The following is a 26,120-nucleotide window of genomic DNA, read 5'->3' on the forward strand; positions in this document are numbered from 1 at the left end:
AACAGATGGGACAGAGTCACAGTATTAAAAACAGCAGGAATTGGATATGGGCAATGACACAAACAGTGCACCAGGGACATGTTCCTTTCTGTGGCTAGTTACTTAGAAAAAGCCAGTTATGACTGTAAAAATTTTATTCTCTTTAATAACAATTCCACTAAAATTATACAAAGTACATTCAATACTTAAGGGTGGTGGGGGAGGGGGGTTGGGGGAAACGGATTTGCCAGTTTGGCCTGGAAGCATCATCAGCTGATTCCAACACAGGAAGCCCAGCTGGGCTGGGGTGGGTGGGGGCAGAGGTCTGGTTGTAAAAAATAAAATTGTGGATTGGTAAAAAATAGGCCACCCACAAGGAAGGGGGGTGAGCATGCACGTTCCTGGGGAGGGCGGCATGCTGCTGCTGCTGCTGCTGCTGCTGGGTGCAGTCTCAGGCGGGTTCCGAGTTGGTGGGGGGCAAGTTTTTATGCTTGAAATACTGTACAACTTGTTGGGGCAGCTCCGCAAGTACAGCTTTGGCCAGAGTCTCTTTTGCTGCCTACAGGGTCCAGGGTAGCATAGGAAGGAGAGAGAAACAAGGGTTAATGAACAGAAGTTGGGAGAGGCACAGTGCCCAGAGGGCTGTGATAGCAGAAGCCACACAGGACAGATTTTGGGCTGAGGGGCTGGACAGTCTAAAATCTAGTGGCTCTCATCCCTGCCTGTGCCTGAATCTCACCATCAGCAGTGTCTTTCTTGATATTTAGTAGAACTTTTTGCCCTGTGCACTGGAGATGCCTGGGAATAGTATTTTAGGTTGAATTTATCTGTGGGAGGCTTTAAGGGGGAAGAGATGCTGCACAGCCTACTCAGCTGCCAAGCATTTCCTGAGCACCTCCGTGGCTGGAGAAGTGAGCTATGAGTGGTTCACTGGGGAACAGCCTGGCACACAGGCACTCAGTCATGGTCCCATGCATGGATGGGCAACCAAAGCCCAGTATTTGTCCTCAGGAACCTAATGCTCCAGAGGAAGGAGCCATCTCCAGCAAATTCCAAGGATATTGGGCAGAAATGTGATGACCATGGGTCCCCTCCTGCTGATGCTGGCTCCCAGAATCTAAGCCACAGTACCCTGGAGAGGCCCTTCTGCCAAGGAAATCAAGGCTCAAAGGTCACATAGAACCTCTGGCCACTCTGTTATCCCCCTGGTGCTCTTCATAGACCTAGCTACCAACCCTAGGCACCTCCAGGCACAGGGTAGAATGCCTGTCCCTCTTGCAGAGACCCTTACCTTCCATATTAAGATTGAAGGGCTGGCTAAGGTGTGATAGTGGGAAAGGCTGTTCTCCCCTAAGACCTTTGCCTATCCCCTTTATCTGTCTCAAATGCTTTGCGACATTAGGACAGCTCCTTATTCAGGACCCCGCTGGGAGTCCTGGTCTGGACTGGCTCCTGCCTTGCATTTCCTCAGCTTTTGGAAGCCCATGGGAAGCCTGGCATAGCATCAGTGCATGGCAGGCCCTCAGGGAGTCCCTGGAACTGAGAGGGAAGGGTCTCGGGTTAGTCCAGGCAGCCCCAAGACTTTGGTCCTCGGCTGGGGGCCGTCCCTGCCAGCCCCGACCCCCACTCACGTTGCGGAACTCTCGAAAGGGCACGAACTGCACAATGTCACGGGCTGCTTCCTCGCCAGTGTAGGAGCGCAGCCTGCGGCTGTCCCCATCCAGGAACTCCATGGCAGCGAAGTCGGCATTGCCCACACCCACGATGATGATGGACATGGGCAGCTTGGAAGCCTGCACTACAGCATGCCGTGTCTCCTCCATGTCACTGATGACGCCATCCGTGATGATGAGCAGGATGAAGTACTGCTGCAGGGAGTAGTCAGCTAGGCACTCAGTGTGGCCCTGAGGCCCCTGGAACTCTTCTTCCCTTTCTTCCCCCTGCTCCCCAATCCTCTGGTTCCTGGGAGGAAGGCAACAGCCGAATCCCAGCCTCCTGCCTCCTTGGTATCTCTGCCCTGTAGGCCCAGTGACATCCAGAAGCACAGAATGCTCTCCTGCCTGTCTGCCACCTCAGACTCCCTTGTTCTGCCAGCCACTATACCGTGGGACTGTGGGCAACTGGCCTAACTTGCTGGGCCTCAGTTTCTTCACTGGGGATTGCTGCTCAAAGGAATACCATGCTTGAGCCAGTTGTGGCAATCCCACTACTGGAGAGACCTGAGGCAGGAGGATCGCAGGTCCAAGCCCAATCTGGGCCTTTGCAAGACCCTATCCAAATATAAAAGGGCTGGGTTTCTCTGGTAGGAGGTTTGCCTAGCATGTTCGAGATCCTTCAAGCCCTAGCACCATAAAAAACAAAAAACAAACTGTCATCTGCCGCCCTGACAGGCTCTGGCTTGTGCAAAGCCTTGCTTTGGCCAACAGACTCTGGGGTAGCTCCTTTCTGTAGGGATGTCTGCCCTCATTCATCCTCTACTCAGTGCCAGCAGGGGACACCATGTAGGGGTTAAAAGCAGGTCACACAGGCCGGTGTTCTCAGAAGTGTGGGACTCCCTTGGTAAACAAATGAGATGTGGGTTACATCCCAGACTTCGCATTGGACAGGATCGTGGAATCGGGGTAGGAAGAGCTGGCCCAGCACTGGTCTTTCGTCTGGACTGTGCCCAGGAGGCAGCCTCACTTTGGTGCTAGTGTCTTTAATGCCATTAACATTTGCAAACCCTCTTCAGCAGAAAGAAGGCAAAAAGCAGAGCTTTAGAAGGCAATGTGTCCAGCTGCACTCTCATATCGTCCAGTTTGTGGTATGTATTTTTGCCATTACCCTCTATGTATGGTAAATAACACCCATCTTTTCATATACAGTGAGATAAATATTTCCTTATAAATTGTCATTAAAACAATCCTGAATAATGGGTGTGGGTGATGGGAAGATAAAATACGAACTGGTGGCTGTGAGGAGGGTGAGTGAAGTTCCAGAAAGCTCATGGGACAGAAGATCTCGTGAATGGGCCCAGTGCTCCTGGCTGGCTGGTTGGCACCACATTTCCATCACTGCCCTGTCCCTAGCACCTCTGGCTTTTTAGGGGGAAACTGTTTTTCTAACCATAAAAGAGAAAAGCCCTTGTGGTCCCAAGATTCTCTGAGGACTTCAGCCTTCTAGATTGACCCTTTTGGTTGTCAGAGGAGAAAATGGGCCAGACTGTCAAGGTCACAGAGCTAAGGAGGTCTGAAGTGACTCTAGGCTGGCCCAGGCCACATTCTCATCCTGCAAAATTGTCTCCTCCCTAGGAAACTTGCAGAAGCTACAAGCTTAGCCCCCTGGGGTATCTTGCTTCCCTGTCTGTGCCCTAAATAAAAACTGGAAGGAGGCAGTGTGGTGAGCCAATGGAGACATAGGCTCCGCCATCCTCACCCTCAGCTCCAGACAGTAGTAGTCCAGCTCTGGCACTGTGCCTTTAAGAGACCAATCCCTTTGCTGGGGATACCTGTTGCCATGGAGATGGCAGCCTGAATTCTGCAGTGGAGGGCTGCTGCCGCCATCCCCCAATCTCTGGGTTTGGGGGCCTCAAAAACTCATTTAGACCCTGTCCCCCTATGGTGCACCACTGTTCCAGAGACCTTTCCCTTGGGTGGCCCTTAACCACACTCTCAGCCCACCAAAATTATTCCAGGGCAGTACTTCTGAGGCACCTGGTTTGGTAAGAGGGAGGCAAAGAGGCCTGGAAACAAAAGAATGCTGGACCTTGCTTTGATGGGCCTCACTAGTCAGTGAGTGTGGCCTGTCTCCAAGGCCCTGGCAGTGCTGACACGTGATTCCACCCTCTGAGTGTGGCCCTCTCAGCTCTGGCCTGTTTCAGTCAGCCATGTGCTTCTGGGAGGCCAGGGCTCCCTCCCTGCCTTCAGTCCCCTCCCAAGGAATGAGTACAGACAGGGCCCAGGTTCCTGCAGGACTAAGGATACCAGTGGACAGGCCACAAGTACCTGGAGCCACACAATGATAGAGTTGGCAGACACTCCGCCTGCCTCCCATGTGAGTCTCATTTTAGAGATGAGCAGTCGAGCTCAGAAAGGTTAAGTGACTTGTTAAGGCCCCACAGCCAGGAAGTGGCAGTCCAGATTCAGGCCCAAATCTAGCTGACCCCAGAATTGGAGCTCTTTCCATGATGTCCCCTCTGCTGCCCTCGCACTGGTGGCCTGTCATGGTTAGCCTGGCTAGGAGCCCCTCTCACCCAGCATCCTGGTATGTGAGGGCCTGCATGGTCAGGATAATGGTCTAGCTGGGACTCTTCACTCCTGTGTGCCAAGTGCCAGCCACAGCACCTGCACCACATGCCCAGGCCCGGGTTCGGCAGCCTGGGCAGACTTGGCAGTAGAAGCACAGCCAATGGATCCTGGGCTTCTCACCCAGCCTTGGCAGAGCCAGAGCTGTCCTGCAGCCTCACCTATCTGGAGCCTACAGCTCAGCCCCAAGACAGGTCAAAGGGGAGGTGGGAGGTAGCTGTGGATAGGGAGAATGACAGGGAAATAGGGCAGGTGGGGTTGGAAGGGGTGTTGCAGGCTTGCTGTGGGCCACCAGACTACCCCAATGTTCTGCCTCTAATGCCTTTCCTGGTTATGTCCCTCTGCATGCTACACCTTTCCTAGCCACAGCTCTAAGACCCGTCTGAGTGCTGACTTCTCCATACCAAGCAGATGGAAGCTCTTGATTCCAAGCAGCCCTAATATTGTTTCCACCACCAGCACTGAACCTCTGGAGGCCTCCTCTACATACTCCTCCTCCGCATGTCCTGGGAGCTCCCCAGGACAGCCCTACACACATTCTCTGCATTTCATGGGTCGGACACCCTGTCCAGAACCCAGAAACAGCTCCCGACTACTCTCAGGTCAACTCCTCTAGCCCAATCCCAGCACATTCCAAGGATGGAGTATCTCTTGTCTTATCCCAGGGATTCTTCAGGTTTCTAGGGCTGCACATAGCTGCTTACCCTGATGCATGTAGCATGTGAGTAGATTTATAAGAAACGGACTTGACCACAACAGTTCCAGGAAGAATCTGAAGAAGCTATGCCACACCACACCCCCTCCCAGCTTATTTCTGAGAAGTTGGCTGCCAAGTCCCTCATGATGGTGGGGAAAAAATTCCCAGGGTGCTGGCTGCTTTATGGTTCTTCCTCCACTGGGACAGGAGTTGCCTAGGTCGCCAACCAGGAATGGGTCACGAACAGCAAGGCCCAGGTCTTAGGAGCCAAGGCAGAAAAAAGGATGAAGAACCATGACAGGAGTCCCCCTAGCCCACCCAAGCCCGCTTACTACCCTCCAGTACATGTCCTACTACCCACAGGAGAAAATCCGGACTCCTCAACGACTCCCAAGGTCGCTACCTTTCCAGCCTCACAGCCCTCTCACCCCCATGCTGTCCTCCAGTTACCCACACACCATGCCCTCTGCAGGAGACAGTCCATACACGTCCTCCAGGAAGCTAACGGAAGCATCCCAAGTCTCGGCTTGGATGTCACTTTTCTAAGCAGTTTCCCTGGGCCTCCATCTGGTAAAGTGTTACCTTTGCAGTCCTGTACTGCTGTTACAGTCACACTACGTCACTGCCGATACCCCCAAGGGAGGGCACAGGCCAGACCTTGCTCACTATGCTCTCCCCTGTGCTGTGCAGAAACTCACCAGGAAAGATGTGCGGTGAGTGAATGGGAGTGGCAGGCCTGCCTGGAGATCCTCCACCACCTGCTCTCCATTTCCTGCATGTGGCTGTGCACGTGCACACATAAGTCTGGGGACAGGGAGGGTGAAGCTGCACCAAAGATTCCCCTCAAACCAAAACATGGCTGAAAAAGCATCAGATAACCCCACGTTTCCTTCTGCCATGGCCCTAATTGCTTGGCATCAAATGCTAGCCTGAGAGGTGTCCCCAGATCCAGCCACCAGGCAAGCACTCACTGTGTGCCAGGCATGGGGCTGAAAAATTTATTTGCAATCTACTCAATACTTCTAGAAGGAAGGTACTGCTGCTTGTGCGAGGAAACAAGTTCAGAGTGCTCAAGCTGCCTGCCCTGGTCACAGCCAGGAAGAGGGGGACATGCAATTTGAGCCAGTTCAAAGGGCCCCACTGCCCCGCCTCTGGTGCACCCTGAGATCAAGTATGCTGTGAGGCACAAGGGATGGCTGGCTCTTGGACCTCAGAGTGGCAGGGCCAGTAGAGACCCCTGGCCCTACTCTTTGCAGCCCTGATATGCTGAGAGATGGTCCAAGGTCACACATCCTGGGTGAGACAGAGCTTATCAAGGAACAGCAGGTAGGACAAAAAGGAAGTTTGGATGCCCAGAGGAGTTGGACTAGATGTCTCATGCTGGGTCTCAGGCCCTTTCACTCAGAGGAAAGTTCTCTCCAGGGGGCCTTTCAGCAGCTGTTCCCTAGAACACAGAAACACCCTTCCTGCCAGGTGTGGTGGTGTGTGCCTGTAATCCCAGCTAGTCTGGAGGCTGAGGTTTGAGAATTGAAAATTTAAGACCACCCTGGGCAACTTGGTGAGACCCTGTCTCAAAGTAAAATTAGAAGGGTGGGGATGTGGCTCAGGAGTAGAGTAGTTCTGGGTTCAATCCTGAGTGCTGGAAAAAAATACCATGTTTTCTGGTTTCTTCTAGGGCACAACCCACTCACCTGAACCTGGGGGTCTTGCAGGCACGGGCTACCTCTGCCAGGACTCCAGCTCCTGGTAGGTCCTCCCCAGGCTGTGCAGGTGTAGCAGGTGAGAGACCCTGGCACCAATGCTAGGCTGTGTTCCTGATCCCCGCCCCACTTGTTTCTCCTGAGGAAAATACAGGCTTTGTTCTGAGTCCCTTTGAGAGCTCAGGCTGCTAAGAGACTGGGTGGGGCTATGGCCTGGCATCCTAATGGGAGAGTGGAAACTTTGAGCTGCAGGCCACCTCTAGCTCTGCTCTCCAACCTGTTCTACTCCAGCCCCTAGTAACTAAGAAAAATGTCCCTCCTGGGCCTTCCTGAGCTACTTCCCATTTAAGGGATCAAGATGCTCAGCCCCCTGGCTCACTACTCCCATTTCATAAAAGGGAAAGAGGCTAAGAGTGAGGAAGAGTCCAATCTTAGCTCTCAGCTGCCATGGTCCAAGACTGTAGTTGATGGATCAGTCACACTCCCACTGCAGAGGGTGCCCAGCACCCCTCCCTCCCCACACTGTGACCGCCTTCCTCCCTGGGCCACCTCAGCACTTTGTGCTGTGTCTTCTCTAGGCTGCTTTCCACTGAATTCAGCTGGCCTGTCTTTCAAGCCTTTTAGGTGCCAGGTGCTGTTACCTCATTGGATCCTAATACCAATCCCTCAAGACAGTCCCTATAGTACTCCCATCTGCAGTTGGGCACATGGTGGTACACTGTGATTTGCCCCACGCAAATGGTAAGAGATAGTGGGGGCCATGGCAATGGGCAAGTGGAGAAATTTGGGATCATAGTTTGAAGTAGAATGGAAAGCTCCAGCTTTCTTTCCCTTTCATTGGAAGTGGAATCCAAGGCAGGGGCTGGGTTTTGTTGAGGCCTCCCGAGGGGTGGCAGCCAGGAGAGAAATGGACTCAAGTTTTTTTGGCTCACACCACAATCCACCACCTCAACACTAGGTGCCTGCCGTAGAGCTTGAGCCTGGAGAGCAGGCTGGGGACAGGGCCTGGGAAGTCCTACCTGTGGGACTCAATGGTCAGTCAGGCCCAGCCAGGTCCCTGGAGGAGAGGGCAGAGGGGATGTCAGAGACACTGCCCTCAGGGGAGCGGGAGAAGACCCTCAACTCAAGCTGCAGAGTGAGACCAGAACCACTCTTGAGCCTGGGCAGGGGGGACCAGGGATGCCAAGGACTGCCCTTTGTATATATTCCAGATACCACGTCACAGCCATGCAGCCTCAGGCAGGCCACCAAGGCCCTGGCCTTATGACTGAGCACTGGACAGGGCCAGATAGCTCTGTAGCCCTCAGTGCAAGGCAGGGGCTGCTCTACTTGGACCCAGGTGGTCTTAGAAGGCCAGCTTTAGGGACCTAGGGACCGTCTCCTAGTTCCCATCTGTCCTGGCAGTCACAAGTACCTCACGCTGGGGAGACCTCTCCCTTGATCACAGCCCTGCTCCCTGCTAAGCATATATGAAACTTCTTCCTGATTGTGAGCTCTGGGAAGCCACGGCCCATCCAGCCAGGCTTGGTCCAGCCATGTTACTGAGCAGGTAAACTGAGGCGTCATGTCATCTAGGTTGTTAGAACCAAGGGAAGGTGGAACTTCCTGCTCGCCAGCCCTGACGGGGCAGGAGGGTAGGTAGCACAGACTCCAGCCTGGCCCTCCCTTGTGCACGGGTTCCCAGCTACAGCTGGCCGCACCCTCAAAGGTACATGCCAGAGCTGCCTACTCACCATGGCTGTCTGCTGCTGCATGGCCTGAGCTGCGAACCGGGCCACATGGTTGACGATGGGGGAGAAATTGGTGGGGCCGTAGAAGCGGATGTGGGGCAGACAGGCCGAGTATGCCTGGGCGATACCATCCACGCCTGCCTCGGAAGAAGAGTCTAGATCAGCTAGCACCCCCGGCCCTGTGCCTGCTTGTATTCCACTCCTGTTGCACTCACCCAAAATGCCAGGAGACTGGAAGCCCCAAGGGCAGGGCAAGGTGGTAAAAATCCAGAGCCCCAAATGTGGAGTCACACAGGCCTGAGCTGGAATCCTACCTTGGCCACTTCCTGGCTGTGGGTCCTGTCTCCTTGTCTGTCGGTGGCACTGATAATCTACACACTCTTGGGTGACTGGCATGGCAGGTCTGGCAGCCCCTTCCCAGAGAAGGGCTTGACAAAGCCTGCAGTGACCATGGGAAGCCATGTGGATATATCTACCCTGGACACCAGTGTTGGCTTGGGGAGGGGACTGCGATGTTTGCACAGCCCCTGTACACACGAGGTGCTCAATAATAGCTGCTGCTAGATAGAGCCCACAAATCTTCCACTGTCCTGTGCTCCTGCCCAGAAAGCTTCTGACGGGGCTGAAGATGAACAACTTACTTGACAGTCTCTGGAGATCAACCCTAAACCAGACAAACCCCTGAAAGAGCACAAGGCCACATGTCTAGATGTCCATGGTTTCCAAGTCACAGCAATGTCCCCAAGCTGGCAACTCAGTGGATTTCCTTTCTGAGCATAAATCTGGCCTGGCTTTGGGGATCCCCAGGGTAAGTACATGCTACAGCCCAGGCCAAATCCTAGGCTGACGAACCTCATAATAATGGGTACCACCCTCTTCCATACCTTCCTGGGTCCCCTCTGTCCCCTCTATCCCCTCCCAGTTTCTGAAATGTCCCTGGGAGGCTCAGAAATCCTCAGAGACCTAGAGTGGGGTGAATGTCCATTGCACTCACTGCCTGGCCCTGCCTCCAGGACCCCACTAGCTACCTTCCATCCTGGACTGCAATGGCTTTTCCTGAAGGGCTGGAGGGAAGGCTGGGCCTCTCAGCAGGGGAGTGAGATGGGCAACAGGAAAGATGTGTGATGTGCCCTCCTCCTGCTTTGCATGGGCTTCCTGTCAGCTGCTCCCTGTAATTCTCACTCGGCCACCCAGGGGAATGAGGTAAGCAGGGCTGACAAATCCTGAGGCAGGGAAGGGGGCAAACAAAGGCTCTGAGAGGTACAGTGACCTCTCTAAGGCCTTGCAGCCAGGGAAGGGCAGCATCTGGCCTTGATCCCAGCACTGTCTGACTCCAATAGCTCATTCCCACCTGTCTTTCTGAACAAGTGTGACAGGGAAGGAAAGTAAGAGAGGGACAGAAACCCTGCCCTCTGTCTCCTTCACCCAGAGAGATGGCCAGGTCATTGCACGTTTGGGACAGATGCAGGCAGGGTGCACTTACCCGAGCAGAAGGGGTTGGTGGGGTTGAAGTTGATGGCAAATTCATGGGAGACCTGAAATGCAAAGGACATGCTGAATTGCCCCAAACCTGGCCCAGGTCCCCTCCTGCCAGGCTGTGGTTCCTTAGAGGGCACATGGCTTTTTACCCTGCCTGTCCCACCCCAGCTCTAGGCTGCTGATCCTCCATATTGGCCTCCACCTCCACCTCCAGGGCTCTCAGAAGCCCCACACTCTCACTCCATGATGGGGAAACAGGCCTCCCACAGAACCCACTGGCATTCTGGGCTGCCTGTGGCAATGCCCTGTGGACTGTGGGGTACAGAGCACTAAGAAACGCCTCTTAATCCCTAAGGCCAGTGTATGAGGGCCCATAATCAGAGGGCTAGTTGCTCAGGCTCCCTAGACCTTGGCAGTAATTGAGGCACTTGGGAGGAAGCCCACCTCACGTGGCCACCTGGGGTTAGTGACGGTCACCGCTCAGACCAGGGGTTCAGTGGATCCATAGGTCTGATGGAGGATGTGAAGCTGTGCCAGTTTCCCCAGGGATACACCCCATGTCTCTGCTGCATGTCCCTACCCTGGCCTAGTGGGTCATGAAGACTGACCTCACACACTCCAGAGCCAATAGGGCCATTCACTGGGCTGGGCCCCAAACCCACTCTGCCAACAAAGACTGCACATCTGTTGTATGCCAGGTACTCGGACTCTGTGCCTTCCCCTAGAAGTTACAAGCAAATCACAGTGCTGTGAGGACAATACCTGGGGCAGGGAGGAGCCCTGTGAGTATGGTCAGGAAGGGTTCCCAGGGAGCAGTAGCTCCAAGCTGAGAAGCACTAGGGAAACTAGGGAAAGGGGCAACCAGTGGTGCAAAGGCCCTGGGGTAGGAATGCAGGAAGGAGGATGGTGTGGCAGGAACAAGACAAGTCAGAAAGAGAAGGTGAGGGGGCAGGAGGGCTGGCCTTCTGTTTAGGGCTGCTTCTCCCGCAGCAGGGTGGGTGGGACAGTGCATCTACCCTCTCCCAGCTCAGTTCCAGTGTCCCTCTTGGCACTGCTAGGCACTTGGCCTGGCCAAGCCTCAGCCTCCCCAGTGTTGCCCTGTGACATTTCCAAGGCTTTTGCTCAAGAAAACATCTCATTCAGCTGAGTTCTTTGAAAGCTGGCTGGTGTCCTAGCAACAGGCTCGTGCTGGGCCTGGCCGCACCAGCCTGCTCTGCCCCCCATGTGGTATCCTTGTGCTTACCCAGAAGCCAGCTCGGGCCCCACAGGATCCAGCCTCACACCGCACACAGCCCAGTGCCCACCCCTCCTGCCTTGGCCCCAACCACTCTGCAATTCGAGGCGCCAATTGGCCTCTCCAGAGGGAACTGGAGTCAGAAGCTCACTCTGTAAACAGGATGTGCCACAGCAGGACAGACAAGGGGGCACTTCTGAGACAGACGTGTGGACTTTGCAGTCCTCCGTGCCACCCCTATAGGCTGTTCATTGGGAGGCAACAGATCTGGGGAAGAATGTCTGTGGCTGTCTGGTTTTACTATGTAACCCACACTGGTCTCAAACTCACAGGATCCTCCTGCCTCAGCTTCTTGAGTGCTGGAATTACAGGCATGCACCTCCACAGCCCACCTTCATTGTGATGTAAAATTCAGGTGTCCCTGGGTGCCCCGTACTGCTGTTTGCTGAATCTGCCTCTGCTGCCCTAGCCAGGGTTCCAATACTACAGAAGCAGCTGAGATAGGAATTGGAAGTTGGCAGGGACCTGGCCCCCTGCCCAGGACCTCCAAAGCCAACCAGAGAGACCACACACACACACACACACACACCATCCAACCAGAGGTGACCAAGTCCAGCTCCACTCACCTTCCAGTCTGGGGGCAGCTGGGCCCCAAATCCCAGAGCAGGAAACATCTTATCACTGATTAGAGAGAGGAGAACACCATGTCACATCTGGCACTGCCACCCTCCCATGCTCTCCCCTGCTGAGCCCACCCAGGGGACCTTTCTGCCTTGCACACTTCTGGGGGCAGATGGACAAGCTCATCACCTCTAGAAAAAGCTAGGATAATCTGCAAGCCCAAATCCAACTCTGGGTGCTGGGTGAGCACATAGTTTGACTGTGCCCATCGTAGACATTGCTAATCAACAACAGCACCTCTAACCAGTGGGCCTTGGTGTGGTTTCTAGGTTCTTCTCAAACCAAAACCCCACAAAACCAATGTCATCATGGAAGCTGAGTATACTGGCTCCAGTCTCTCAGAACCATCCAACCAGAGGTGACCAAGTCCAGCTCCACTCACCTTCCAGTCTGGGGGCAGCTGGGCCCCAAATCCCAGAGCAGGAAACATCTTATCACTGATTAGAGAGAGGAGAACACCATGTCACATCTGGCACTGCCACCCTCCCATGCTCTCCCCTGCTGAGCCCACCCAGGGGACCTTTCTGCCTTGCACACTTCTGGGGGCAGATGGACAAGCTCATCACCTCTAGAAAAAGCTAGGATAATCTGCAAGCCCAAATCCAACTCTGGGTGCTGGGTGAGCACATAGTTTGACTGTGCCCATCGTAGACATTGCTAATCAACAACAGCACCTCTAACCAGTGGGCCTTGGTGTGGTTTCTAGGTTCTTCTCAAACCAAAACCCCACAAAACCAATGTCATCATGGAAGCTGAGTATACTGGCTCCAGTCTCTCAGGCTTTTGTTTAGGGCAGGAGAAAATTCTCCTAAAGTAAGAACTCTCATTTGGCACTCAAGTCCCTTCATTACTGACCCTAGAGCCTAGTTTTACCTTCTACCTATTCCTCACAAACCCTGGCCACTTGTAGTTCCTCAAACATACAGGGCATTTTTCATCTCAATTTCAATTCTGTTGTGCCACTACCTGAAATACTTGTCCTCACTCTGTTTCCCATAGCAAACTCCTACTTCATCCTCTATGACCCAATCAAAATGGCCCCTTCTTTCTGTGGGCTTCCCTGATACCCAATAATGCCTTTCTCTTTATGCTCCCATGGCTCTGTCTCACACATAAACTGGTCTCTCAGATCTCCAGTGATTTCTTCTTCCTCTTCTGTCCCCCGAGGGCAGGGACAGTGTCTCATCTGTTCATGTGTTCAACACACATTTATTGAGGATCCTCTGGCTGCCACTGGAGGACAAACTGTCATCGGCCAGGGCAGAAGTAGGGGGACCAGGGCGGAATCTACTGAAATGTGTTGGGCAGGAGGTGAGTGCAGCTCCAATTCAGTGTCCTGGGCTCTGGGGCGGGGGGTTTGCTAAGTCTGCATGCCCACAAGACAGCTTGCTGCAGAGGCTGTTCAGGTGGGCCCAGGGTCTCCGGATGGCTACACCAGGGTCCTCACCTGACCATGCAGATGGGAATCCCACCTCCCTTGCTCTGCAGGCTGTACCTCTTTTAATGTGGCCTAGGTGGTCACCGGTCATCAGGCTCACTCTCTCAGGGAGGCCCCACGCATACAGGATTCCCAAGCCTGCTCTTCCCCTATCTCCTTCCTCCCCCACAGCCTCCCAGAGGTCCCCACAAAGCACGGCCATGAGAAGAGTCCAGCATGCGGACCACTCCTTGGAAGTCCCCAGTAGGAGTGGAACTGTGAGGCTGGAGTGTCTGGCCCCAGCACCCTGATCTGTGCACATTTGGAAAATTCTCGGCTCCCACTCCCAGCCTCTATTTCCCCAGCTCTCCAAGGAGCTGCAGCAACAGCAAATGAGTCTCAGCTTCTATCCTGACTCATTTCTGTACTGGCGACTTGGTGTACTGTGACCAGAAGGATCCGGTTTGAGTAGGCTTGGCAGCTAAGAGTACAGCAACCAATTAGTGACGTCTGCCACAGGTAAGGGAAGGGACAGATCGGAACGCGTATCCACCGGCTGGATGTTCCTGGCTCGCAGACCTCTGGGTCCCCTCCAGCTCTGAGAAGCTGAGCCTCCCAGCTGAGGGAACCCAGCTGACCTTCCAAACCCTCTCCCAGCTCACCTGTCGTAGTCCTGGATGATCTGACCCACCGCCCAGATGGCCGACAGGTATTCATTGGTGCCCATGGGGTTGATGTAGTGCAAAGATGATGGGTCCAGGGGATTCCCGTTGGAAGCTGTGAAGTCTATTCCAACCTGCAGAGTGGGGTGGGGCAGGCCACCCAGAGTGGCCACTGACCTCAGCTCCCTGTCATATCCCCAGGAACAGGAGATGCTGATGGGGCCCGGGAAGCCCACTCTTCTTTCAGACCCACTTCCCCAGAGGATGACCTGAAACCTAGAAACTGATGGCATTATTGTGTCACTGCTCTAAGGCCCCTGTTGGGTCCTTAGACCCATGGCTTAGATCCATGGCTCCCTGTTGCCTAAGCATAAAGCCCAATGTCTAAATGCAGTACTCAACTAAAGCACAACCTACGATCCCTCTTTCTCCCCACCCCAAGCCATCTCCCCACTGTCTCTCAGTGTCTGAGGGCTGGAGATCCTGGCTTCCTGGCAGGGCACTGCCTGTCCCTGCAGTCATCTGGGTGCTCAGAGGAGCCTGGTCCAGGGCTGGGGACAGCACACAGAGTTGGTGCTCAATGGAGACAGGGGGGCTGAGGGATCTGGGCGCTCCCTGTTTTCTCTGCCCCAAGGGGATTCCAGCCCAGCCCCAAGAGGGGCAGCACAGGATGGACAAGCATGGCCCCTGCTCAGCAGGGGAGGAGCAGGACAGGGGTAGGGGGAGAAGGCCACTTTGGAACTCGGTCACTCTGGGGGAGGCACCATGACATCCTCATAGTGCTGGAGGGTCAGCTCCCGCGGTGGGCTTGGCACGTCTTAGTTACCACGGAGAGCTCGGCATAGAGGAGCTGGGTGTACAGGTGCCAAATGAACACCTCCCCACCCACACCCCAGCCAGGAAGCATGGGAAGGCTGGGCCCCTTTGCAGAGAGGGAGGCAGAGGAGAAAGTGGGGTTAGAGATCAGCAAGGCCAATCCCCTGACCCTGCAATATCCCCAGCTCCCTGAGATCTAGTGGTGACAGCAGAGAGGCAAAGAGGAAGGTAGGTGTAGCGAGGCATCTGAGGCTCCTCCCCTTAAGCCCTGAGGACACAGGAGGGCAAAAGGCCAGGCGAGTGGTTCAGTGTATGGGGTGTGTACTCTGGGCTGCAGGCAAGGTGGCACATTGTTCTGTGGACGGTGACCACTGAGCTCCGGCTCTGTGCACGACACAGAGGCTGAATGGGAAGCAAAACACACTAAGTCCCCAACACACAGCACTCACAGGCTGGTGGGGAAGGGCCCAACAGGGACAAGTGAAAACACGTAAGGTGACTTCAGAGAGGGCAAGTGTATGACCACGGGAACAATCCGGGAAGATCTCCCTGAGAAGGTGGCACAGAGCCTGGGGTGGGAGGAGGACAGACAGGCATGGAGTGCCTGGAGAGCACGGCGAGGAGGACGTGGTCACAGACACGGCAGCAGGCAAGGGAGGGAAGCCTGGAGCCAGCGGGAGGAACTGACGTTTCTCTATAGAAGGTTTTAGCTAAGACACTGGGAGCTCTGGGCTGTGTCCTGACATGGGGACAAACCCCCTGTGCCTTTCCTCTCCGGCCACAGACACTCACACCTCAGGGAAGTCCTGCAGCCTATCCCAGGCCCTTCCTGCTGCAGCACTGGCCTAAGCCCACAGGGAGGAGCAGCAGTGGGGAGAGGGGAGAGAAGGGGCAGCTTACGGTGAACATGAGCTGGCAGCCTCCCAGGATATAGTCTAGGAAGGAGTAGTCTCGGTGTATCTGGAAGAAAGGAGGGAGTCACTGGGTTCCCTGGTCTTGGCCACAACTGCCTTAGGGGAGGCCTTGCTCTAGGTCTTGAAGTCCTAGTAGGACAAGGAAGCGAAAAAGGCAGATGGGCCTAATCTGATTACAATCAAACCCAAATCTCTCCATCACAAAGCCCTCAGAGCAACGGCCCCAATGGACATGGACACACACACACACACACACACACACACACACACACACACAGAGATGTGCGGAGGATTCCAGGCAGGGTCCCAGGACCCAGTACCAATTGCTCTTGCCAACTACCAGACAAAGTCCTCACTGGCCTTCACTCCTCCAGAACTTAATAAAGCTGTTAAACACTATTTGTTTTGCAGGCCTTGCCTCCTGCCAGCAAAGCACACTGCCCTTTCAGTTTCAGCAAAGTCTATAAATGTATTTAAGTTAACTTTAAAAATGGAGAAAGGCTGAATGGAAAAAATAAGTACGGCAGGTGCCAAAAAGAATATGAGTGGTGGAAGTTTCAGAAACAATGGCCTAAATTGTGCTCTCTTGCTGCAGTGTCACTAAAGGTCCACACGACTCCAAGTGTCAGCTGGGCCCCAAAAGGAGGCCTGGCACCTGGATCAGCACCCACAGAGAGCAGCATAAGACTTTCTCTTGTCCCACCTCTGGCTGCCTTCCTCCATTCCACAAGACAAGCCAGACCACAGCCCAACCTCTGTTGCCGGGAGACTCATCCCTCTCTGGGCCTCAGTGGCCCCAGCTCTGCCATGGGAGTCACAGCCACTGCGCCCTCACTGAGGACAAGGGGTCAGGAGCCCCAGTGGACCTTTGCCCACTGCCCACCATGCAAGGAGTGAGCCACCAGCATGGACTGTGGTGGCTCCTGTAGTCCCCAACCTGGAGAGACCCAGGAAGCCACCTCAGGCCCTTGGCTCCCATATAGGTAAGTGGCATAGGGCTGACCCTTTAAACATTAGGCCTTGGTAACACCTCCGTACTCCAGGTGAGGGGCCTGAGGCCCACAGGGGAGAAGTTCAGAAGGCCAAGAGCCAGGCTCTGCCAGAGGCAGGATCTGAACCCAGCCCTCACCAGCTCCACACCCAGAGCTCTGTGTATCCCTCTGCAGTGGTGCCCTCTGTGTGGCCCAAACCTCCTGCCCACCCCTGCCATGGGCTCACCTTACAGGAACGCAGGACGATGATGCCTGAGTTCTTGTAGCTCCTCTTCTTTCTCTGCTTCTTGGGGTTGATGCACTCCAACTCCAGCTGAGTTCCAGGAGTAGAAACAGAGGCTCAGTGGAGGGTTTCTGGGGACAGATGCTCCCCAAGGCCCCGATAGCCCCAGCCTTGACACAGGGCAGCTGCCTTCCCCCGACAGCTGTGTAGGCACCACACCAAGAGGGTCCTCAACTGCTTCAGGGTGTTAAGTGACAGCTCCAGACCCCTCTCTAGGGTAGCACCCTATCTGTAGCATCATCCCATCTCAATCCTCTATCCCCAGTGACTAATGGGGAAACTGAGGCTGGGAAGACTGAAAGTCTTGCTCAAGGTCATGCAGCAGGAAGAGGTGGCATCTGAGCCCCACTCAGCCTCACTCAAAACTCCGCCATGCCCCCTCCAGCCCCTGTGGAGAATGTGGGGTGTCCATCTTACCGGGATGCCATCACGGGCCTCACACATCTGTGACACCGTTGTCTGCAACTCGCCGATGAAGTCATGTCCCCCGTCATTGTCATAATCATAGCACATGACCTGGGACAGATCCAGCATCACCCCAAAGCTATCTCCAAAAGGTGCTTTCCTGCCCCTTTTAGCTTCCTGAGCAAAATCCTCCTGCCCCAATCTTCTGTGCAAGCATTGCTCCCCCAGCACCTGCCCAGCGGGCTCCAGAGCAGATCCGCCTCCTGCAGGGAGCCCTCTGTCACTGCAGAGGAGGAAATGTGCCCCCAGGTACAGGGCCAAGTACACCAAGGCAGGAAGCTGCCTCCTCACAACTGACACCTGGCTTCTCCTGCCTAGGCTGGATCCACCTGGCTGTGGGCCATGGTCTCAAACTCTCTCTAGCTGACCCATCCAGAATGGACACAGAACCCCACCTTACATGTTCTGTAACTCAGCTGCCTGGATTCGGAGGAAAAGTAGGGATTACTGTGCCCACCGTACTGATGGGGAAACAGAAGCTCCAAGGGAGAAGCATGCCAAGACTAGAAGCCAGGTTCCCTGGAATGCGACCCAGGGCTGCCTGTCCTACCTAACTGCTTCCCTCAGCCCACCTGCTCACAGACCCAGTCCCTAGGACTGAGTGCTTTCAGTCCTGTCCTCCCCATGCAACATTTGATCATTTCTGAGGTGTTCCCACATCCACGATCCTAGCTAGAAGCTCTGCATCCCTCCAGGAAGGGTGGCAACTTTTACAGTGGGAAGCTGGAGCTGGCAGATGGGAGCAAGCCCTGGAGGCCCTCACCTGGATGGGCTTGTTCATGTCCCCATCACACAGGGACACCAACGGCACAGTGAATGGCTTCCACACAGGGTCCAGTGTGTACTTGATCACCTGTGGAACAGTGAGGGGCAGCTCTGGGGTTGGGCCAACCCAGTGAGGACAGACAAGAGACCCACAGTCACACTTCCGGGTTAGAGGCAGGTATCCCTGTCACCAAGTGCATAGCTGAGCTGGCAAGGATGGTTGAACGGCAGATCCCAAATACCCACCTCAGTCCTGTGGACCAGCATCCATTTGCCATCGTCCCCTGGCTTGTAAAACTCAAGAAATGGGTCTGACTTGCCAAAGAGGTCCTGCAGATGGGGGAGGACACAGGTGAGGGACATGACCCTAGCAGATGTAGGGGTTTGGGGCTGATGCTTAGCTGCCTCTCCAACCCAGAGTCAGGGTGAGAGCTGCAGACCCAGACAGCCAGGCAGGTCTCTCCCACCTCGGTATCTGCAAGGCCAGCCACAGGCTTGGAACTACAGTCCCTGGGACCAGTGACCCCCAGCTCCAAAATAAGGCTTCCAGAGGTGTGATCAGAGACCCTAAGACTCAGGGCCTGCAGGCATAGAGCTGAAGCATCCACCACAGGGCAGGACTTCATGCCTCCTTGGGCTGGGGTGCAGCACACAGACAGAGCTCTTGTCTGGCGTGAAGGCCCTGGGCCCGTCCCAGCACCACGAAACAACAACAACAACAAAAAAACAACAAACAAAAAACAGTGCTGCTACTCGTGCAGGGCCAGGGCCCAGTGGAATACGATTTTATGTTGCCAAGACTCTGGAAATCCAAATCTATCCTACTACTGAAGGGATGTGATGCCCTTTAAAAATTCATTTAAATTTTTAAAAAATGGCAGAGAGGTTATATGCAAGCGAAAGGCACCGAAAGTAAAATAATGCCTGTGAGAAAGGAAAAATTGTCAAGGTGGCAAGTAAACTGGGAGGAGGTAGGTCATTGAAGGCCAGTGCCATTTCCAGAAGGCCTCACAGAGGTGATGGGGAGACGGGCTTATTGCAGGGAGGGTACTGTGAGATCTTCAAGGAAGGGGGTTGTAGGCAGAGGAAGTGGCAAGTACAAAGGTCCTGAGACAGGAGCATCTGGTTTAACCTGGTGACAACAGGTGGGGGTGTGGCTCAGTGGCAGAGCCCTTGCCCAGCAGGTGTGATGCCCTGGGCTCCACCCCCAGCACTGCAAAAATAAATAAGCCTGGGGACAGCAAGGAGGCTGCTTTAGCTGAAGCAGAGTGAAGGAGGGGAAAGACGAAGAGGTGAGGTCTGGAACCGGCACCAGAGGCACCAGGTAGAAGGGGCCAGCCAGTAGAGTAGGTAAGAATGCTGCAGTTTACATCAAGTGTGATACAGCGCTTCTGTGAGTGGATTTCCAGCTGTGGTGTGGTTGCTTGTATGTGATGGGGAGCTCACTGCCTTGTTGGTAGCGGTGTGCTAATTCACAATATGCTGCTCTTGTCCTCAGGGAGTAAGAGCTGCGGTGGCCAGAGAAGGCTGGGCTGGGGAGGGACACCGCCCTGGCAGAAACACCCTCCCCTTGCTGCCTTACCTTCTTGTCCAGCTTCCTGCCTGCCAGGCTCAGCGTGATGACCCGGTTGTCTGACAGCTCCTGGGCAGCAATCTGCAAGATCCAGGGTCGTGAGGGGAGGGTCACTCCTTCTCCTTCCCCTGCCACTTCCCCCTGTGCCCACAACCCAACTCTGAAGGGCTGGGGGTGGTGAAGGAGGAGAAGGTAGGGCCTCAGACAAATCTCTTGTCCTCTTTAAACCTCTGTTTCCACCTTCTGGAGAAAAAGAGGCATGGCCCATCTGGATATGAGGCATCAGCAAATAACCCTGAGGCTCAGGACAGGGGACATGGGTGGCGGTGGAGATGACATGGGGCTGGATGAGGAGGGTGGTCCAGAAACACGGGGAAAGGTTTCAGGGCAGGGAGCAGAATGACATGCCTCCTTCTGCCCTCAGCAGCTCCCGAGGACTCAGAGCACTGAGAGGTCAACAACTACAGCCTCTTCGCTGTGCACCTGGGGAAAAGGGCCAGGGGAGACCCAGGTTCCCCCTGCTGTCTCATGGGCTCACACCAGTCATCTGTCCTCCATCCTTCCCCATGGTTCTCAGAGCCAGCTCAGCCAAAGATGCCCAGCCAGTGATGCCCAGCTGGTGACACTTAGGCTGCTGAGAACCCTCTCTGGCCCTCTCTCTCCTCCCCTTTCCATAGAGGGGCAGGAAGCCTTCGGGGCCCCAGCCACGCAATCAGGCTGGGTCCTCTTCCCGCTGGGGCATCCTCCCCTATCCCTTGTGCCTCTAGATGGCCTCTCCCAGGCAAGCCATCCGTCCCTCCCTCTGGCATCATGGCCCAACTCTTTCTAGGTCGACCTTTCTCCTCTTCCTGTCCTCCAGCTGAGACTTGCCCAACCACACTATGGGGCAGGGCCCCCTTTTCCAGAGGAGGGAACTGAGTCCCAGCGTAGAACGAGTAGAAATGCTGAGGGTGGAGTGGGGGTCTCTCTAGGTCAGCTTTCAGTGTGGGAAAGCTGGCCTGTGAACGCCATTAGACAGGGTGACTTTGAGCATCAAGAGGTAAAGGGGCAGAAGTAGACGATCTAGGAGCCAGGACCCTGGCGGATTAGGGTCCAGGGAGTATTCAGGATGCTACAAAGTTAGTTTGCCCTGAACCCAGGGCATTTGAGTGAAACAGTAGGGAATAACGGGCAGGAAAGCAAATCAGGAGGGATGGGTCCTACACATCTTTGAATGGGTTTCCACAGGTAGCGAGGAGCCTTGGAGGTTCCCAGAGCAGAGGAGAAAGGGCCATGGGAACACAGGAAGGTGTGGAGCTCTGCCCTCCGGGGCTCACGCCCCATGCCTCATAGGACTGGGGGTGACCCCACCAGCCCAGCTGCCCAGGGGCATCTTTTCTGGGTCTCGCTTCCCTCATCTATTAAATGGGGCCCTGCCTTCTGGGACCATGAGGACAGAGGAGCTCATCCCCTTGCTGGCCTGCACACTGGAGGAATCACTGTGCATGGCAGATGCCAGCAGAGCACGGCATGGCAAGCACATCTGAAAGGGCCCCGAGGAGGGCGGGCAGTGACCAGTGTGGGGAAGGGGTCCTGGGAGGGCTCTGGAGGCTCCAGGGGAGAGTAGGAGATCCTGCCTCAAGCTGCTTTTGGGGCCTCTGACTGTCCCCTCCAGCTCAGCAGCCTCCAGGGAATCATTTGTGGAGCTAGGAGCCCGTTGCTAAGAGACCTGTTGCTAAGTTGTAAGTTGGGCCTTTTTACTCCAAACAAAGCTGGTGATTATCTGCCAGAGAGGCGGCCCATTGATGGGGGAAGGCAGCGGGTGGAGGCGGAGGGGGATGTGGAGAGCTGAGAGGGGGCTGGTACCGTAATCAAGCCCTTCCCTGCTGGCTTGTCATTCATCAGCAGCAGAGGCCGAGTGATCTTCTTGCTGGAGACGATCTGGGGCGGGAGAGACAGAGACAGAGAAAGGAGCTCAGCAAGGTGGGAGGACAGATCATCAACAAGCACACTCTGCGCACTGCCTCCTGCCAGTATTAGCTTGGGCAGCCAGCAGGATGGGGCCCAGAGAGGTTAAGACACTGGCCTGAGGTCCCCCACTAGGAGAGAAATCCTGGCAGTCTGGCTCCCCCGACCTGGCTGGCCCCTGGAAAGGTCCTTGCAGGTCTCGGGGTGTAGGGCCAACTGCAGAGTGCAGCCCCCCTCGGTGCTCTCCCCATGTGTCATACACAGAGCCCACCCTCCTGACGCAGAGGTAAAACGTCCATCCCTTGTATGTATTTCACTGTCTTCAGTGGGTAACAAAAGCCTATGGGATTCAACAATCCAAACACACAATACAGAAGGGAAAAGGGGAGCACACTGAAGAGTGCTCCTTCCACTGGGCCCCCTCCACTGCGTGCCCTCCAGGAGCTACTCCTGTGCCCCTGGTCACACAGCTGCCTGTCCCCGCCTTCCCTGGGTGGACATGGTTGGGACCCCTTGGGCCAAGCCCTGGGCTGCTTTCCTCCTGGCCCTCTGTTGGCTCCCTGCCCCCTCCACAAATCCTTAAGCTGTTCTGTAGTTACCCTTTGAGGGTGTAGACACACAACAGGGACTCTTGACTGCTGTACCAGGCTTCTTACAAAAAAGGGGACCTCACTGATCTCCAGGGTCCAACTATGTTTTCATAAACATCATCTCCTGGAGGCCAAGAGCACTTCAGCCTTCACCACCTCTCAAAGCATTTTCTATTATTCTCTCACTTTTCCTACAGGCCGGGTGGAGCAGTCGTCATTAAGTACAATGTGGGGAAACTGAGGCCCAGAATGAGGTAGGGGCTTGCTCATAGGAACACAGCCTTAAGGGCTAATTGGGACTTGTGTCAGGGGTTCTTAGTTCTTCCCCTCCTAGCAGCAGCTTACCAAGGACTGAGCTGAATAGGAAGTGTGGCTCAGAGAGGGAAAGGAAAGGCCCAGGGTTGCACAGCAAGTCAGCCACAAAGCGGGATCACTTGCAGCTACTGTGGCTGCTGGCTGATGCTCCCCAGGGAGACAAGACCACACCTGATGACTTCCAAACATCAATAGCTCTGGCCACATGGGGCCCCAGCTCTGGTGTGGCAGCAGCTGGCCAGCACCCCATCTGGCTGCCCTTCAGCCTGGCCTCAACCCACCTGGCCACACAACCCCACCCCCCGCTCTCCAGGCTATCTGCATCTGCACCTGGAGAAAATGGGGCCTAGCCAGGAAAATGGGGCCAAGAAAAGTAGGTGAAAGGAGAGGGTTCCCAAGGGGCTGCCCTGGGCTGTTGACATCTTGGGGTACTGCCCTGCTCCCACCCACCAGGAGGGGCCTGGCTCACTGTGCCCAAGCTGCAGGAGAACTGGCCCAGGAAGTCATGCTCATCGAGCTGCATGCTGGACTTGTCCTGGTCAAACAGGGTGAACTTGAGCTTCTGCACCTCTTCAAAGTGGTAGTCGAGGACAAATTTCTTGGAGAACGCGGGGTTGAGGTTGTTGATGGCTGTTTCTGTCCTGTCGTACTGGCAGATGGGCAGGGAAAGAGAAGCCAGAGTCAAGGTGGCCAGAGGACTCTGGCCAGGAACCATTCTAACTCACTGAGCACCTACTCTGTGCCAGGCACACACGGTCACCTACTGTGTGGCTAAAGCCCACGGACAAGGAGCAGAATCATAGGCTAAATGATTTACGACACTGGACAGCGAGTAAAGCAGGGCCAAAATTCAAAACCCAGATCTGACTCTAACATCCACGTTCTTTTTTCTCCACCCTGTACCAGAGACTTTTCCACTGAGCTACAGGCACCATCCACTCTTCAGCCCTGGCTCCATTCCCAGGTGTCCGTGTCTGGGTAGGTGACAGGAGGCAAGTCACTCTGTCCACCTGGGCATCACTTCTACACAATGAAAAGATCTGACTATGTGCCATTGTCAGACTTTATACTTTGGGAAAACCCTTTATTTAAACCATACTTTACCTGGCAGTAGAGAGAGGAAACAAGAAGAAAGAAGGTCCCAGGGGCAGATGTATGTATCTTGCACAGACTCTTGGAATTGTACAGCCCAACATGCCCCAACCTGCAGACCTAAAGCCTGGGAGAGGACAAGGCCCTGCACTGTGGGTCAACAGTGGCACATGGGACTGGACCCCATTTCTTGGCCTCTGGATACTGGGGCCCCTAACCTCAGAGTCTGGGTGGCAGTCTATTTCAGGACCGAAGCTGTGTTGACTCTTTCTTCCACCCAGTCTAGTTCCAAGGCTTCAGCAGCAGGAATGGAAGAGATCTTGGCCCTGAGCTATTTTTAGGCAGGGTGACCATGGGGTGGGACCAGAGACTACTGGGCAGGTGGGTGTATCAGTATGGGGAACGCCCTCAAGGGCATGCAGGGTTACAGGGACCTGGCAGAGGGGACCAGTGTCCTAGAAATGCCCCCGAGACCTGGGGGGTTCCCCGAGGAGTCCTGGGTGACTGCCAGTCATATCCTCACTTGCAGCAGCACTGTCATCGAACTGGGAAGCACAGGAAAGTCCCTTCCTGCTCTAGGCCCCATTTCTAAAATGGGTCAACAGCCCAGATTCATTTGTTCTGGCCTCACAAGAAGGAGCCAACATCTGAGGAGACTCTCTGTAAACAAACCACAGTGAGTTTAGGCACCACCATGGCCCAGTTAAATATTTATTTAAAAAAGAAATATATATTTTGGAAAATAAACATGCATATAAAACTATCCAGAGGGCTGGATACCAAACTGTGAATAGCAGTTCTTATAAGTGGGTTCTAACCATTTGATTGTCTTTGTTAGGTTTACATAAATTTTCTAAGTTGACTACAATGAATTCAGTTTCCCTTTGTAAAGGGAGATAAAGCTTTAAAAGCTGAATGTGTGAGCCACTCAGGTTTTTCAGTATCTTTGCTCATGCTGCATCCTTCCCTAGGCCTCGGGCCAGAATCTTCCAGCTTAGAAGTCCCTGGCCAGGACACCATGGATATCCTAAGCTCTGGGAACTTCCACTGCAGGCAGGGGAAAATAAAATCCCCATTTTATAGATGAGCAGAAGGTTCACACAGGGACAGCCACTTGCCTGAGGCCACATAGCAGGACACTGCATGGCTGGGACCTGGGACCTCTATGTGTTTCTTTACTTTTCACTGTGTTCATTTAGAAATAAAGTTTATTTAAAAGCTGAAGTGAGTACTTTATAAAACTATATAAGTTTTAAGCTATAACTTACCATGATATAAAATTACATAATTGTAAGTATACATCTATGGATTAGAATTTAACTTAGACACAATATAATTAAGTAATATTTTAATTATACTTAAATTTTTAATGTTAAGAGTAAATATTCTCTGGAACTTTCCTGCCACCAACCCACATTCCAGCTGTTTCCAAGGCCTTGATTCCAGGGGTTCAGTGGACCCAGTGGGAGCCCCCACTGCAGACACACACAGGGACCTCACCTCCATCCACCTGCCATTACTCTCCGTGAAGAGGACACAGAAAGGGTCGGACTTGGAGGTGACATCCCGGTCCAGCAGGTTCTGGCCACTCACAGACAGCTCCACCTTGCACACGCAGTATGGGGAGCCCACGGGGGCCGCCCCCGCCACTGGGGCGCCCCCGCCTGGAGTATAGGCCATGGGGGTCGGTGGTGGTGGCAGCAGCAGCTCCTGGCAGTCTAGGGGAAGGAGAGCAAGGGTCAGGTGGGGACAGACCACTCTGCTGCCTGCCATAGGTACATCCCCACCTGATCGTCAAGAAGGGGTAGGTGGGAAAGGGGCAGGGCAGTGATTTTCTCAAAGGCTCGGAGAAAGGAGAATGTGGGGAGATGTACAACAAAGGTGTCTCTGCGGGGTGTGCTTAGTTTGCTCTTGAAGTTCTTTCCTGCTTGGGTGGGTCTTTAGCTGTGAGATTCGTACAGGTCCCTGTGTGTTGCCCATGTCAGGTCAGCAACAAATCACAGTGCACGCAGGCATCCCAGACACTTGGCATGCCAGGAAGAACCAGCTTCTCCTGAGCAACGAAGATGTTGGCATCTTGTGGCTACTATGGAGAGTATGCAGGCTCAGGTTTCCCTCATTGCTGTGGTGACTAGAGAGCCCACTCCTGGGAACTTACTCAGATTTAGACCTTGGTCATTGTCTATCATGTTTGTCTTGTATCTCTAACCCAAGAACCAAGGCTGCAGAACAAGAAACACACATTTGTTGAATGACAGAAGGATGAGTGAATAAGTAAATGAATGGACAAGCCCTCCATATCACTCAGATCCTCCTGACTTGATCCTCACCTGCAACTGAGAGCTGACCCTTCAGTCACTCAGGAGTTCCCCTAATCCCAAGCCATGCGCCTTGGCACCCTTCTGTCAAAGCCAGTTACTGACATTTGCTCCTGTTAAGCAGTCCTCTTTTTGAGGACACAGTGCTCACTTGGAGCAGGAGTGAAGGAACCATCTCCGGGGTAGAA

The 26,120-nt window shown here is 54.3% G+C and overlaps 1 protein-coding gene and 1 long non-coding RNA gene across 4 annotated transcripts; one reads left to right on the forward strand and one right to left on the reverse strand.

The window, feature by feature from the left end:
• Positions 1–409: 409 nt before the first annotated feature.
• Positions 410–25,332, reverse strand: Cpne2 (copine 2). 3 transcript variants are annotated; one of them, XM_033757971.1, is made up of 15 exons: positions 25,115–25,332; positions 22,992–23,171; positions 21,516–21,590; positions 19,680–19,751; positions 18,344–18,427; positions 18,096–18,185; positions 17,285–17,383; positions 16,811–16,897; positions 15,579–15,638; positions 13,863–13,996; positions 12,166–12,220; positions 9,873–9,924; positions 8,393–8,526; positions 1,611–1,847; positions 410–538 (listed from the first exon to the last, which is right to left on the reverse strand). In XM_033757971.1, the coding sequence occupies exons 1-15, from the start codon at positions 25,292–25,294 to the stop codon at positions 431–433; spliced, it is 1,647 nt and encodes a 548-aa protein (XP_033613862.1). In that variant the 5' UTR covers positions 25,295–25,332; the 3' UTR covers positions 410–430. The 3 variants fall into 3 exon arrangements, with proteins under 3 accessions (XP_033613862.1, XP_033613863.1, XP_033613864.1); XM_033757972.1 differs by lacking the exons at positions 410–538; positions 1,611–1,847 and adding an exon at positions 1,854–1,941; XM_033757973.1 differs by lacking the exons at positions 410–538; positions 1,611–1,847 and adding an exon at positions 6,732–7,716.
• LOC104872651 lies at positions 2,709–24,822 on the forward strand. The gene is made up of 5 exons (XR_004514969.1): positions 2,709–2,782; positions 6,635–6,738; positions 8,996–9,197; positions 13,393–16,575; positions 23,429–24,822. It is a non-coding gene; the product is annotated as an uncharacterized LOC104872651 (long non-coding RNA).
• Positions 25,333–26,120: the final 788 nt, after the last annotated feature.

This window comes from Fukomys damarensis, unplaced genomic scaffold (genome assembly GCF_012274545.1).
Source record: "Fukomys damarensis isolate Sample0158 unplaced genomic scaffold, DMR_v1.0_HiC HiC_scaffold_32, whole genome shotgun sequence".
Lineage (NCBI taxonomy): Eukaryota > Metazoa > Chordata > Mammalia > Rodentia > Bathyergidae > Fukomys > Fukomys damarensis.